The 15,799-nt window shown below is 40.1% G+C and overlaps 1 protein-coding gene across 2 annotated transcripts in view; it reads left to right on the forward strand.

The window, feature by feature from the left end:
• The window catches only part of LOC125464557 (myeloperoxidase-like), a 51,745-nt gene that overhangs the window by 19,647 nt on the left and 16,299 nt on the right, over positions 1-15,799 (forward strand). For both annotated transcript variants that reach the window (XM_048557068.1, XM_048557067.2), the window contains exons 6-10: positions 1,430-1,559; positions 3,048-3,254; positions 4,270-4,624; positions 7,123-7,283; positions 13,222-13,480. In XM_048557068.1, the coding sequence (XP_048413025.1) occupies positions 1,430-1,559; positions 3,048-3,254; positions 4,270-4,624; positions 7,123-7,283; positions 13,222-13,480 (1,112 nt within the window). The remainder of the gene's footprint in view (positions 1-1,429; positions 1,560-3,047; positions 3,255-4,269; positions 4,625-7,122; positions 7,284-13,221; positions 13,481-15,799) is intronic.

The raw sequence follows: 15,799 nt of genomic DNA on the forward strand, positions 1-15,799 counted from the left end.
AGCCAAATGGTTTGTTTTATCCTGCATCATGTCAAACTACTTAAGTGATACTGGAACTGCACTCATCCAGGCAAGTGGGGAGCACTCCATCACACTTCTGACTGTGTCACTAGATATAGGACCTGCTTTGAGGATTCAGGAGGTGAATTACTTGGTACAGGATTTCTAGCCTCTGGCCTACTCTTGTGGCCACTGTACTTAGGTGGTCAGTCCAATTGAGTTTCTGATCGAAGGTAACCAGCAGGATTTTGGGGATTCAGTGATGGTAATTCAGGAGTTGAGTGACCCTGGTGTACTCAATGAACAAGTTATTGATGAGCAGGTATTGGTTGATAGCATTTTTGGTGACACCTCCCATCATTTTACCAATGATCAAGAGTAGACTTATGGGACAGTAATTGGCCAGATTAGATCTGCCAAGCTTTTTGTGTCCAGGACAAACGTGAGTCATTTTTCCACATGTGGATGCTGGTGTTGGACCTGTACTGGCACAGTTTGGCTATTGGTGCAGCAAATTCTGGAGCACAGATCCTCAGTATTATTGCCGGACTGTTGTCAAGGTCCATGGGCTTTACAGTATCCAGTTCCTCTGGTCATTTCTCAATGTCATGTGGAGTGAATCAGATTGGTTGAAGGCTGGTAACTGTGATGCTGAGGATCTCTGTCAGATGTCTAGAAATCAAGTCTACACTGACATCCGTGATAATGGGAACTGCTCCTGAGATGTTGCTGGGCCTGCTGTGTTCATCCAGCCTCACATTTCACTACACTGACATCTACTGGCTTCCTTCTGCTAAGGGAATTTTTGACTACTCTGGTCGCCTCTGGATTTTACAGTTCAAACCTCTGAACCATCTTATAATTGCTTAGAAATGACAACATGGAAAAAGGTTATTGATCAACATTGGAGTTTGTACTTCTCAATCAGGATCCATAACTTCTAAAGTATTGGATAAGCACATCCGTACTTATGTTTAATTATGAAAAATGTGTTACTTCAGGCAATATTTTCTGCAAACCAGCAAGATAACATTGTTGCTAAAGCTGAATGCCTGAGTAGCCTTAGGTTTAATACATTCTAGCTATTAAATTGTAAACTAAAACCTCTTGCCAAATATTTGCTTATTCAGGCCCCTCAACTATAGGTCAAAACTCTGAAACTGTGCAATTAATTATTTGAAAAGAGATCGTATATATAATTCTAGGTTTGTTGAAATTTTCCTACAAAGCAAAATTTGTGCAGTAATTTCTAACTCACCAAAATTTACCTTAACAAGTATACATGTAAGACAAAATGTAAATGTTTTTATTAAAATGTCATTCACTTATAGAAACATTATTTGTACAAGTTTCATTTAGACTAAGTTCTATTTTTGGATTGGCTACATTGACGGAAAGAAATTTAAAGTCTTGTCTGCCTGATTTCCAGGAGGAAGCCTCGCCTGGGATCGTCCAACACTGCACTCGCCCGATGGCTCCCAGCTCGCTACGAAGATGGAATTTCACTTCCACTGGGCTGGACTCCGGGAAAATTGCATGCTGGATCTCCTCTGCCACTGGTAATTATTTGCATATCAGGCAAAAATGAATCAAAATCTCTGTGCTATGCATTAAAGAGCTGTCTGTTTGCAGTCACCTGTACAGATCTACACCATACTGGGAGCAGATAATGAGGTGTGTTAGTGCAGTATCCCTTCTTTATGATCCCATTTGATATTATGACCGAACAAATTAGATCATAGATTATATTTTATTTTCTTTATATTTTTTTAAATGGTGACAGAAAATTAATTGACAGAAACACAGGCATACAATATCAAACATTTGGTTTTAATAATAAGAATGCAATTTATTTATCAAAATAAAAGAAGATTAAACCAAATAAACCAAGCTATTTTCATATAAGACAAACTATAATATTTCAATATCCACAGTGAAAATACTCAAACACCAGTTCTCTGTCACCTTTATGGATTGATCTAACTTTTCTTTCAATTCCCTGCCCTGAAAGTCGGATAGCCTCATCTTTTAAGCATTAACATGCTAGAGCTTATACTTTCTCAGCTTCAAATAATCACTGCAGGCTCTAACTAAATACCTCAGGCCTGGAGTTTCAAATAGTTTATACTGAGGAAACATACATCCTACAGATCTAATCTCTCGAGCGACTCCTCCAAACTGAAACCACAAGCAATGTTTTCAAAATGTTTCCAAACTATAAGTGTTTCCCGAAACAAAAAAAAACATTCTGGATCCTTCTGTCCGCAATTATAATGCATTTTACTCTTTACCTGACCATGGTTCACCAGGATCACTCAGCTTCCAAATCCCCATCACTAAATCCTAAACATCCTGCTTGTTACCTTTGATCAGAAGCTCAACTAGACTCGCCACCTAAGTACTGTGGCTACAAGAGTAGGTCAGAGGCTAGAAATCCTGTGTGAGTAATTCACCTCCTGAGTCCCCAGAGCCAGTTACTGGTTAATAACTCTACTAATGTGAACAAATTCCAGGAAACATATCCTCACACTTTACAAAAATCATGGCCCCAGAAAGTCTACCAAATCCAAACCCTATAAAAATGATGTTAAAATACATATAAATCTCGCATATTACTTCATACTGCACCTAGAGTTAACCAGTCAGATAGGATGAAGCACACTTTTTCACTTTCATCCTTTCATTGTTATTTTATGGGTCGTCTTTGCAAAAACTCAACACAGTCTTAGTGGGTGTGGAAACAAAGCACAAACGACTCCTTAATACAGCAGTAACTGGAAATAGATTTGCAGCATCTATGGAAAGACTGCAATGCAGTGATGTACTAAATGGCCCACTGGTTGGGCAAGTTAAAAAGAAAATCCCCATCACCTATTTAATGTCTCTAGCTAGATACATTCTTTGTGTTCTCATGACATTTCAGCCTTCATTGATGTTCCCTTTGTTGGGAACATGGTGTAGAACAGCAGAGGAGAGGACAGAAGGTTGATCATTGGATGAACCTTGACTTATTTTCATGTGCAGAATGCTTTTCAATTTTCCTCCAGGTTCGACACGTGTCAAACAAAATCCTGAAAACAGCCAATACAGACGTGATCTCAGATTTAACAAGAAGTCATTTTTTTATGCAGTGGGGTCAGTGGATTGATCATGATTTGAGTTTAAGTCCTTTTAGTGGCAGCCTCCAGACCTTCAATGACGGCATCAATTGTGAAAAGACTTGTGTTCGGCAAAGTCCTTGTTTCCCAATTCAGGTGAGACCTCTATTCTACTCCTGAAGTTCTTCATGCAGCATGTGATCTTTTCACTTCTTTGCAGCCTTGTTCCATTCATTTTATCTAGGCTCACCAGTGAAATCAGGAGTATTCAAATTTTTCCTGAAAATCCCACTCAAAATTCTCAACTATAAAATACCCTCTGACCTGGTTTGACCTACAGTCTTTACTCATAATGGATCAGGAAAGGTGTAACTGAATTTTTCTATAGCAACTGAAATATTAACTAAGGTGGAATAGGGAAAAGAGTGAGGAACCATGTATTGCATCCGATTGAAGAAGTATTGAGGAAAATGAAGGCCAGTTGAAGATAAAACTGTTATTATGCTCTAGAACTACATTGTCAGAATACACATCACTATTGAAAAGAAGTAGGACAGTGGGATTGCTTCAAAAAATACTTGTTTTTTTTCTGGGTCATATGTGTTCTTAGAATCTTTATTTACACTCTTCTGCAATGCTCTGCACTAAATCAACATGCAGTCAGTGTCCATAGTCGAATCCAATGGTTATATCAATGAATTTTTATAGTTAATGTAATTTATTCCTTGAGCTCTAGTGTTGTGAACTGTGCCTGCCCTTGATTTTATATTTATAACATATCACAGGTATTCTTCACTATGACATTTTTGCTAAATGATTAAATTTGTGCTTTTAAAAATAAGTATTTATTCGTTGTCTATGCATCGTTCATATCTTGCACCAACCTGCATTATGTCATGCTGTTTTACTCACATTAAAATCAACTAACTATTTCTTAGTCCTTTAATATATCTGGTCTGAACAGTTTGAATACTATTTACCTATTTCTAAAAGCTACCTGGCTATGTGCCTTAGTGTCATTAGGCAAGATTTAACAATTGCTTAAAGTCAACTGCTCCAAGTTATTTATTCTGTGAGCAGCAGAATGCAGACAAAGTCCTTGTCCCAGTCACTGATTATAGACAGGACTTCTTCCACTTTGGTCTAAAGTGTTCTGGGTCTTTCCTGACAGATCCCTCGAAATGACCCAAGAATCAAGGACAGTAGTACATGTTTGCCATTCTTCCGGTCAGCTCCTGCGTGTGGCAGTGGTGAGCTGGGCTCATTGTTTGGAGATGTCAACACTCGTCAGCAGATCAACGCACTTACTGCTTTCATTGATGTTAACGAAGTCTATGGCAGTACAGACTGTCTGGCCAACAAGCTCAGAAACCTCACTAATGAACTTGGCCTGTTGGCTGTCAATACGAAATTCTCCGACAATGGACGAGAATATTTACCATTTAACACCATTTCAAGCAACCTTTGTGGAAGTATGGGGGAAAGTTGTTTAACCAGTGAAAACTCAACTCCATGTTTTTTAGCTGGTGAGTAACAGCTGGGTTAATCCTGTCCCAATTAACTTTTGTATGGGGCATTCTTTTTACATACACAGCTCCAGGCTTACAATTGTTTAACACACATTAGAGGAATTTACATAGAAAGGTGTTAGGAGATATCCTGTAGCAATTAATTTTGTAAGATGTCCAAAGATGAGAATAATTGAAATATGAAAGACCATTACACCAAAATTTGCACCAATGATGTTAAAGTGGACTAGGAAAATAGCATTCTTATAGGGATAGGGCAATAGCAAGTCAAAAATGACTATACCTCACGATTGACTTTATCATTATTCATACAGTTACTGCTTTTATGTTTTTAGCTGGGCAAATCAGAAACATATCTTTATAGAAGAGAACTTATTTGTATTGTGTAAATGGATGTTGCAACTTGTGTAGTGACGGTGGTGAGATGCCTATGATGCACATTCCATCTTTTGGCATTCGGCAAAATAAGACCATTCGACTTAAGAGGAGAAGTAAGCCATTCACCCCTGCCATTTGATGAGATTTGATCAATCTCAACTCCACTTTTCTATCTTTTCCCTATTACCCTTGGTTCCCTTACTGATTAAAAGTTGGTCTATCTCAGCCTTGAATATATTTAATGACCCAATCTCAATAACATGTTGTGATAGAGAATTCCCACAGATTCACAACTCTCTGAGAGAAGAAATCTAAAAGAAAAGCACACCTCTCTTTTAAATGGTAACCTTTAACTCTGAGATTATCCCTTGTGGTCCTTGATTCTCCCACAAGAGGAAATAACCTCTCCCATCAACCATGCAAAGTTCTCTAAAAATCCTATTGTTTCAATAAGGTCTCCTCTCATTCTTTTAAACTCTAGTGAACATAAGTCCAGCTACTCAAACTTCTTCGTGTAAAAAAAACCTCTTAATCCAGGATCTACTTACTGAACCTTCTCAGAACTACTTCCAATGATAGTATATCTTTCCCTAAGTAAGGGGACCAAATCTGTTCCCAGTAATCTACATGCGATCTGACTACGGTCCTGCGTAGTTTTATACTTAATTCCTTTTTAAATAAAGGCCAATATTCCATTCGCCTTACCTATTAGTCTGTTGAACATGGATGCTGGGTTTAATGTATGAGAAGCCCCAACTCTGATTGTGCTCTGTCCTTAAGCAGTCTTTCTCCTTTAAAATAATATTCAGCTCTTCTATCCTTCTTGCCAACATGCATAAAATTGATAACCTCCTATTTTCAGGCTTCTGGTGAGAAATAAATACTGCTCTTAGTCCATCAAAAACAAAATCCTTGCCTGATGCTGGCAAATCTTTACCCATGTTGACTATCACAGAAAATATAAATGATTAGCTATTTTTTTTCAGGTAAGGCTTGGCAGATAAATAATGAACTATAGGAATGTTGATGTCTCCACTTCCAAAAGCATGTCAGTCTGAGAGGAAGAGGGGGGCCTTAGTTTGATACCTCATCTGAAAGCTAGCATCATTGGCAATGTAGCATTTCCTCAGTACACCCCACACTGCAATGCTAGCATTCTGTCAATACAATGCTGCAATTTATCCCAGCTGAAATTGCCTGGTCTCTAGAATGAAGCTTTGCCTTCTTGTTTTCAGTGGTGAGAATATTGTCACAAGGCCAAAGGTACATTTAATAACTCAATTCTTAATCATCTATTGACTACAGTTGTGCCTCTAAGTCTTTTAAATTGTGGTTTCCAGTTTATTATCCCAGAGACATGAGCACATAGTCCAGGCTGATGTTCGAGTGCAGTACTGAGGGGAATGCTCTGCTGTCACAGGTGTCATTCTTTGGATGATATGTTAAACCAAAATCCCATCTGCACTCTCGGGTTGATATAAATTATCTCATGACACTATTTTGAGACAGAAACTTCATTTGGTTGCTTTTTATCCCTCAACCAATACCACACAAAGTTTATAATCTAAACATTGTGTCTTGCTTTGACGGACACAAATTAGCTGTTGTATTTCTTACATTACAACAGTGACTCCACTTCAGCATTTTTTTTGTCTACACCTTGCTCTGAGATGTCTTGAATTTGTGAAAGGTGATATATAAATGCAGATACCTTAATATTTTGCCCTTACTATTTTCTTTCCACAACTATAGACCCAAAATCTCTGGTGCAAAAGAAAGTGTATCCTTTAAGTTTTCATGCCCCAAAGATTTTCAATGATGTAGTACGATCTTGCTGGTTATCTAGAATCAGTAATCCTCCCACATTGTCACCCTTATACTATCTAAATCTATTGAGATCTCCTACCATCTTCAATCTTTTTAATTCATTTTCAGGTTTTTTCCTCATTCATTTGTGGGATGTTGGTGATATTACTGAACCAAAATTTATAGCCCATGCTAGTTGCCATTGGGAAGGTTGTGTTGAGTTACTTTCATTATTTATTGGCTTTTAATTCTTTTTCTGTAGGATTGTAGACATAGCACTTTTCAACTTGAATGTAACTGTCTTCTCCCAGGAGATGTACGAGTAAATGAACAGCTAGCCCTGTTATCGTTACATACGGTATTTCTCCGGGAACACAATCGTTTAGCAAGAGAGCTGAAAAGGATGAACCCTCACTGGAGCGGAGATACAATTTATCACGAAGCAAGAAAAATCCTGGGAGCTTTTCAACAGGTACAGAGAAAATGTCACAAGTGATATCTATAGGAGCATGTACAGGTCATCTTTAATTAAGTTCACGGTTCTTCAAGTTTAATCAGACTGTAACTTTTTCAGTTATTTCGACACATTTTCCTTGTTTTTGTTCACTTAACATTTGTTGACATAATGTTGCCTTGAGTTTCAATTTTTATGAATATATTCCAGTTGTGAACTAGTTAGTTATGCCTAAACAATGTTTTATTGCCAATGCACTTCCAGTGGCACTGGGGTTAGAAATTGAAGGGCCCACTGCAAGTGTGTGCCACTGTCTGTGGTCAGACAGTGGGCGGTGCCCCTGCTCTAGGGTCAGGCAGTAGGGGGTGCCACCGCTCTGGGGTCAGGCAGTGGGGAGTGCCCCCGCTTTGAGGTCAGGCATGGGCATGCCTCCATTCTGGGGTCAGGCAGTGGGTTATATATGTTCTGGGGTTAAGGCTGTGGGATATCCATGGGGTGCCCTGCTGTGGGGTCAGATTTTAGGAAAGCCGCATTCTGGAGTCAGATAGTGGGATGCCCATGTTCTCAGGTCAGGCAGTATCTGAGCTAAGGTGGCCTTAGCGTTCAGGGAACTTCGCCTTGTTTCAAAAAGTTCAAATATATTAAAGTTGACAGGGAACCAGAATGGGATGAGGTGTACTCTAGGATATTAAGACCATAAGACCATAAGACATGGGAGTGGAAGTAAGGCCCTTTGGCCCATTGAGTCCACTCCGCCATTTAATCATGGCTGATGGGCATTTCAACTCCACTTACCCGCACTCTCCCTGTAGCCCTTGATTCCTTGTGAGATCAAGAATTTATCGATCTCTGCCTTGAAGACATTTAACGTCCCGGCCTCCATTGCACTCCGTGGCAATGAATTCCACAGGCCAACCACCCTGCGGCTGAAGAAATGTCTCCTCAGTTCCGTTTTAAATTTACCTCCTCTAATTCTAAGGCTGTGCCCACGGGTCCTAGTGTCCCCACCTAACGGAAACAACTTCCCAGCGTTCACCCTTTCTAAGCCGTACATTATCTTGTAACATTATATTGATGAAGTCTGTATGTGGTTTGTGGTGGAACTGTCTATAATTTTCCAACATTGGATTGCCAGCGGTTGGTAAAATTGCCAGTGTTGTCCACTTGTTCAGAAAAAAATGAGAATGATATGTCTACCGTCAGTTTGAGTTGAGGACAGGACCAAGAAAGCAGCAGTCACTTTGTTGGGTTTTTTTTACAGACTCTCTAATAGTTGCAGAGAAATGGAGGAATGGATTGGGACGCAGATACTGGAAAGGTGCAGAAGTCACAGGGTTGTAGTCATGGGCGACTTCAACATTTCAAATATTGATTGGAAACTTTTTAGTTGTAACAGCTTAGATGGAGTGAGTTTTGTCCCGTGTGTTCAGGAAGGATTCCTGACACAGTATGTTGATAGACCAACACGAGGAGAGGCCACTTTGGATTTGATGCTTGTCAATGAACCGGGCCAAGTGTTAGACCTGTTAGTAGGAGAGCATTTTGGCAGTATTGATCATAACTCTGTTACTTTTACAATAGTCTTGGAAAAGGACAGGTACATACATCATGGTAAGGTTTATAATTGGGGGAAGGGTAGTTACAATTCTGTTAGGCAAGAACTGGGTAACTCAAAATGGAAACAGATCCCATCAGGGAAGATCACTATTGCAATGTGGAAGTTGTTTAAGGAAAGCATTCTGTGTATGCTCGATAAGTTTGTCCCCAGCAGGGCAGGGAAGATGCGGTCAAGTGAGGGAGCCTTGGTTCTCTGAAGAGGCTGAACGACTAGTTAGGAGAAAAAAGGAGGCTTATATAAAGTTTAGGAAACAAGGAATGGAAAAGGCTCTAGAGGGATACAGTTATCCAGGAAGGAGCTGAAGAAAGGGTTTAGGAGAGATATAAGGGGGTCATGAAAAAACCTTCATAGATAGGATCAAGGAAAACGCCAAGGCTTTTTACACGTACATGGGGATTAAGAAAATGACCAGAGAAAGGGTAGGGCCAATCAAGGATTGTAAGGGGCGTTTGTACACAGAGCCTAAAGAGATAGGAGAGGTCCTTAATGAATACTTTTCTTCAGTATTCTCAACTGAGAGGGACCTAGTTGTAGAGGAGGACAGTGGTCAGATAGAAGAGGTTGATGTTAGTAAGTAGGATGTACTAGGAATTTTGAGGAACTTGAAGATAGATAAGTCCCCCAAGCCTGATGGAATTTATCCAGCGATTCTATGGGAAGCGAGGGAAGAGATTGCAGGGCCTTTGGCCATCATCTTTGCATCCTCACTATCAACATATAGTGCTGGAATATTGGAGAGAGGCAAATGTCATTCTCTTGTTCAAAATAGGGAATAGGGTTAACCCCGGAAATTACAGGCCAGTTAGTCTTACGTCAGTGGTAGGCAAATTACTGGAAAGGGTTCTGAGAAATAGGATATCTGATCACTTGGAAAGGCACAGTTTGATTCGTGATAGCATGGATTTGTGAGGTGTAGATCATGCCTCACAAGCCTTATTGAATTCTTTGAAGAGGTGACCAAACACATGGATGAAGGTAGAGCAGTAAATGTGGTATACATGGATTTAAGTAAGGTGTTTGATAAGGTTCCACTGGTAGTCTCATTCAGAAGGTAAGGAGGCTTGGGACAGGGGGAAATGTGTGTCAGATTGGATTCAGAATTGGTTGACCCTTAGAAGACAAAGTGTGGTTGTGGATGGAAAATATTCAACATGGTACTCAGTTATGACTGGTGTACCACCAGGATCTGTTCTGGGTCCTCTTCTATTTGTGATTTCTGTAAATGATTTGGATGAAGTAGTGGAAGGGTGCATCAGCAAGTTTGCGGACAATATGAAGATGTGTTGAGTTGTGGATCATGCGGAGGTCTGTTTTAGATTACAAAGCGGTATTGATAGGATGCAGAGCTTGACTGAGAAGTGGCAGATGGGGTTTAACCCTGAAAAGTTTGAGGTGTTTCATTTTGGAAAGACAAACTTGAAAGCAGAATACAGGGTTAACGGAAAGATTCTTGGCAGTGTGGTGGAGCAGAGGGATATTGGGGTTCATGTCCACAGTTCCCTGAAAACTGCCACCCAGGTGGCTAGAGTTGTTAAGAAGGCATATGGTGTGTTAGCTTTCTTTAATAGAGGGATTGAGTTCAAGAGTCATGTAGTTATGCCCCAGCTATACAAAACCCTGGTTCGGCCATTTCTGGAGTATTGTGTACAGTTCTGGTCACCTCATTACAGAAAAGATGTGGAAGCCTTGGAAAAGGTATAAAGGAGATTTATCAGGATATTGCCTGGAATAGAAGGAAGGTCTTACAAGGAAAGGTTGAGGGAGTTAGGGTTTTTCTCTTTAGAATGGCAAAGGATGAGAGGTGACTTGATAGAGGTGTAAAAAATGATCAGAGGGATAGATAGAGTGGACAGCCAGACACTTTTTCCTAGGGTGGAGGTAGCTATTGTGAAAGGGCATAGTTTTAAAGCGAGTAGAGGTAGATACAGGGAAGACATCAGAGGTAAATTCTTTACTCAAAAAGAGGTAGGGGCATGGAATGCATTGCCAGAGAGGGTAGTGGAGTCAGCCTCATTAGGAGCATTTATGCAGTTATTAGACAGGCATATGGATGATAGTAGAAGGTAGGGGTGGAGGTTATATAGACGTTAGGTTTAAAGTAAAAGTTCAGCACAACATCGTGGGCCAAATTGCCTGTACTGTGCTGTGCTGTTCTATGTTCTATGTTCTGAAATGACGAGGGAAGCTCAGCAAAAGAGTTGGTCATTTCAATCTCAGTGGGAAAGCTTTTAGAAATGATATTTTAACAGTCATTTGGGACAATTCAGAATAATTGAGGGAGGCCAACTTAAATTTTCAAAGGACAAATTGTTTTGAAGTTGCTTGAGTTTTTTGGGGTGCTACAGAAGCTTGTTAAGGTAATGCTGTATATATGGAAGATATAGGTTTACAGAAGACATTTGATAAAGTATTGTGCAACATATCAGTGAGGATACAAAACAGAAATTGCTAGAAAAGCTCAGCAGGTCTGGCAGCATCTGTGATGGAAAAAAACAGAGTTCATATTTTGGGTCCAAGTGACCCTTCCACAGAACTGTTCTGAAGAAGGGTCACTGGACCCGAAGTGTTAACTCTGTTTTTTTCCTTCACAGATACTGCCAGATCTGCTGAGCTTTTCCGGCAACTTCTGTTTTGTATCCTAATTTACTGCATCTGCTGTACTTTTGCTTTTTGTTTAATATCTGTGGGGATAGTTAGATCTCATGTAAAAAATGAGGCAGTAGCAAAATGGCTCAATGAAATTGCCTTAATGAACAAAAACAGAGTAGTGGTAAGAGACTGTATTTCAGATAGGGGGCAGGTTTTTAGTGTTGGTCTCCATATAACCTATCCTATGCAGATTAATGACTCAGACCTTAATGTAGAAGGCACAATTTCAAAAGTTGTGGATAATATGCAACTTGAAAGTTTTGTGAATCACTGTTGTGGTAAACTTCAAAAGAAGATAGATAATTTGTAATGATGTGAAATTTATTGTGACAAATGTGAGGAGTGATTTATTTTGATAGGAAGAGCATAAAGACACAATATGAAATAGAGTGCAATTCTAGAAGAGGTGCAGGAGCAGAGAGACCTGTGTGTATTAACCACTGAAGATGGCAGCACAGGTTAAGTGAGCAGCTGATAAAGCATACAGCATCATGAACTTTATGAATCCGGGTACAGAATAAAATCGCAATGAGCTCATGTTAGAACTGTATAATGCTCCAGTTCAGCCTCAACTAGAATATTGCATACATTTCTGGTCACCACTTCTTTGCAAGGACGTGAAGACCTTGGAGTGAGTGCAGAAGCAATTGAAGAGAATTATAGAATCCCTAGCATGCATATCGTAGCCACTTAGCCCATCAAATTTGCACCAAACCACCTGAAGAGCATTCCAGCTAGACTTGAGACTCAGTGGCCCCACATTAACTATGGCTAACCTACTTAGCCTGCATATCCCTGGACACTACATGGCAATTTATCACGGGTAATCCAGCTAACATGCACATCTTTGGATTGTTGGAGGAAACTGCAGCAAGCTCTCACAAAGACAGGGAGAATATGCAAGCCCCATGCAGACAGTCACTCGAGAGTGGAATCAAACCCAGGTCCCTGGCATTATAAGGCAGCAATGGTAACCACTGAGTCACCATGCCAATAATATTTCCAACAGTGAGGAACTTCCATTATTAAACGGAATGGAGAAATTGCAGATGCTTGCCTCAGATAAGAGAAGGCTCACAAGATATCTGATAGATGTTCGAAATTATACGGTGTCTGGTCAGAGTAGATAGAGACAAGCTGTTCCTATTGGTGGAAGTATTGTGAGCCTGAGGACACTGATTTAAGGTAATTAGTAAAAGAAGCAATGGCAACAAGAAGAAAAATGTTTCACACAGCAAAAAATTGAGATCTGCAATGTATTTCCTGAGAAATTGGTAGATACTGGTTTAAAATTGAAACATTCAAAAGGAAATTCAAATAAAACCTGAATAGGAAACATGGGCAGGGCTCTGAGGAAAGTTTGGGAATAGGTTGATCAGTCCTTCAGAAGGTCAACACAGATACAATGGGTCAATTGATCTCCTTTTGTGCCGTAATATTCTGATTCCGTTATTAATTTGAACTTCCGTACCCAATCATTACGTTCTGAGCTGCCATATCCCAAGTATCAGGGTAAAGAGTAATTCACATTCACTCTCCCTCCCAAAACTCAGCAGTGGTGGAAACATGAATACTTCTGTCTGCCAGAGCTGAACCAATTAAAATCTAACAATAAGCAGATCATTTTCTAGCACAATACTTACTGATCCCGTTAGATCAAACTACACATAATTTCTCTTCCTTCTACAGATAATAACCTACAGAGACTTTCTTCCATTACTTATTGGGAATGAAGCAATGCAGAAATTTCTCCCACCTTATGAAAGCTATAATGAATTTATCGATCCCAGTATTGCCAATGTTGTCTCAACAGCAGCTTTCCGTTTCGGACATGTCATCATTCAGCCAAAGATATTCCGCCTGAATGAGAGCTACCAGGAACACCCACAATTCAAAAGCATTGACCTGCACTTGACTTTCTTCACTCCCTGGAGACTGATCAGGGAAGGTAGGTAACAGCGTTTAATATGACAGCAGCAATCTCATCCTGAGACATTGCAGTGAGACTGAGAGCAGCCTTCCACTTCAGTAAAAGTCTCATGATTACACGAACTAGCATCTAAGTGTGGTGTGTCATATCAGATAGTCCTTATTTAATGTTATCGTCACATTTCTGAGAATTGCTACTTTAAGGGAAACAGCTTTAAATGAAACCCAGATTCCCGTAGGAATCTAATATGAACGCTATAGTAAGAAGATAGCAGAAAGCAGGAAGTATTAAAGCATTTAGAATGAAAGAATCCCTACAGTGTGCAAAGAGGCCATTTGGTCTATCTAGTCTGCACCAACTGACGAAAGAGCATTCCAAACCACTGGGTTGGGTCTGCTCTACTATTTGATCATGACTAATGTTTCTCAAACCCATTCTCCTGCCTCTCCCTATATCCCTTGATGCCACTCCTAATCAAGAACTTCTCTGTCTTTGTCTTAAATACACTTAACGACTTGGCATCCTCAGCCTTCTGTGGCAATGAGTTCCACAAATTAACAACCTTTTGGCTTAAGAAATTCCTCCTCATCCTTAGTTCTAAAGTGTTATCTCTTCACTCTGAGGCTGAGTAACTCTTAATAGGATCATACAGTCCTAGAGCACAGTGACAGGCCCTTTGGCCCAAACTGGTCCATGCTGGTCAAAATGTCCATCCACACTAATCACATTTCTCTGCACTTGGCTCATATCCGTCTAAATCTTTCCTATCCATGCATTTGTCCAAATGCTTTTTAAATGTTGTTAATGTACTTGCCTCAACCACTCCCACGAGCTGCTCATTCCATATGCATACCACTCTCTGTGTAAAAATGTTGCCCCTCAGGTTCCCATGTATTTTTTCCCCTCCTAACTTAATCTGATGCCCTCTAGTCCTAGATTTCACAACCCTGGGAAAAGACTGAGTGCATTCACCCTATCCATGCCTCTCATGATCCTATACACTTCTGTAAAGATCCCCCCTCAGTCTCCTACACTCTAAAGAAAAAAAAGTCCCAATTTGTCCAAACTCTCTCTATCACTCAGACCCTTAAATACTGGCAACATCCTTGTAAATTTCTTCTGCACTCTTTCCACTTTAACAACATTTCTCCTATAGCATGGTGACCAAAACAGAACACAGTATTCCAAGTACGGCCTCACTAACATCCTGTACAACTGCAATATGACTTCCTAACTTCTGTACTCAATGCCGTGACTCATGAAGGCCAGTGTGCCAATAGTGATCTTCACTGTCCTATCCACCTGTGACTCCACTGTCAGAGAACTTTGCATTTGAACTCCAAGGTCCCTCTGGTCCACCACACTCCTTAAGGCCCTACCATTCACAATGAAACTCCTATTTTGATTTGGCTTTCCAAAACGTGACACCTCACACTTATGTATATTAAACTTGATTTGCCATTTCTCGGCCCACTTCCCCAGCTGATCAAGATCCTGCTGCAATTTTTGATAACCTTCCTCACTGTTCATGATACCGCCCATATTAGTGTCATCCATAAACTTATTAATCATGCCTTGTACATTCTCAGTCATATCATTGATACAGATAATAAACATCAATGGCTCCATCATCGACCCCTGAGTCACACCACTAGTCACAGGCCTCCAGTCTGACAAGCATCCTTCCAGTATTACTCTCTGCTTCCTAACTTCAAGCCAATTGTATATCCAACTTGCCAGGTCTCCCTGGATTCCATGCAATCTAACCTTCCAGAGTAGCCCATGTGGAACCTTATCAAAGGCCTTGCTGAAATCCATTTGGATCCATACCCAAATCTATATTTCTAACAAATTTTTTAGGTGTGATCTCCCATGCTCAAAGCCATGCTGACTACTCCTAATCAAACCCAATCTTTCCAAATGCCTATATGCCTTATCCCTCAGAATCTTCTCAAGAAACTTATGTATCACAGATGCTAAACTTACTGGTCTATAATTCCCAGGTTTTTTTTGTTGCAGCCCTACTTAAATAAAGGCACAACATTCACTCCCCTTCAGTCTTCCAGGGCCTCATCTATGGCTATCGATGATGCAATGAGTTTTGGGCAGTCCTATTCCTCTAGGCGAGTCCTTGTTTGTTTTTGATCTGTTGTAACCTTGGCATCTTTGCATTCCATCAGGCCTTGCTTGCAGAAGCAGTTTATCTGATTTTATGTTGGACCTAGTTGGCCACTTGGCTGCACAAGGAATGATCTTAAAGGAAATTTTGCAATGGTCAAAGACCACATAGGTCGCATTAATTTAACAATAATAAAGTACAACACCATTAAATAGACA

This window comes from Stegostoma tigrinum, chromosome 27 (genome assembly GCF_030684315.1).
Source record: "Stegostoma tigrinum isolate sSteTig4 chromosome 27, sSteTig4.hap1, whole genome shotgun sequence".
Classification (NCBI taxonomy): domain Eukaryota; kingdom Metazoa; phylum Chordata; class Chondrichthyes; order Orectolobiformes; family Stegostomatidae; genus Stegostoma; species Stegostoma tigrinum.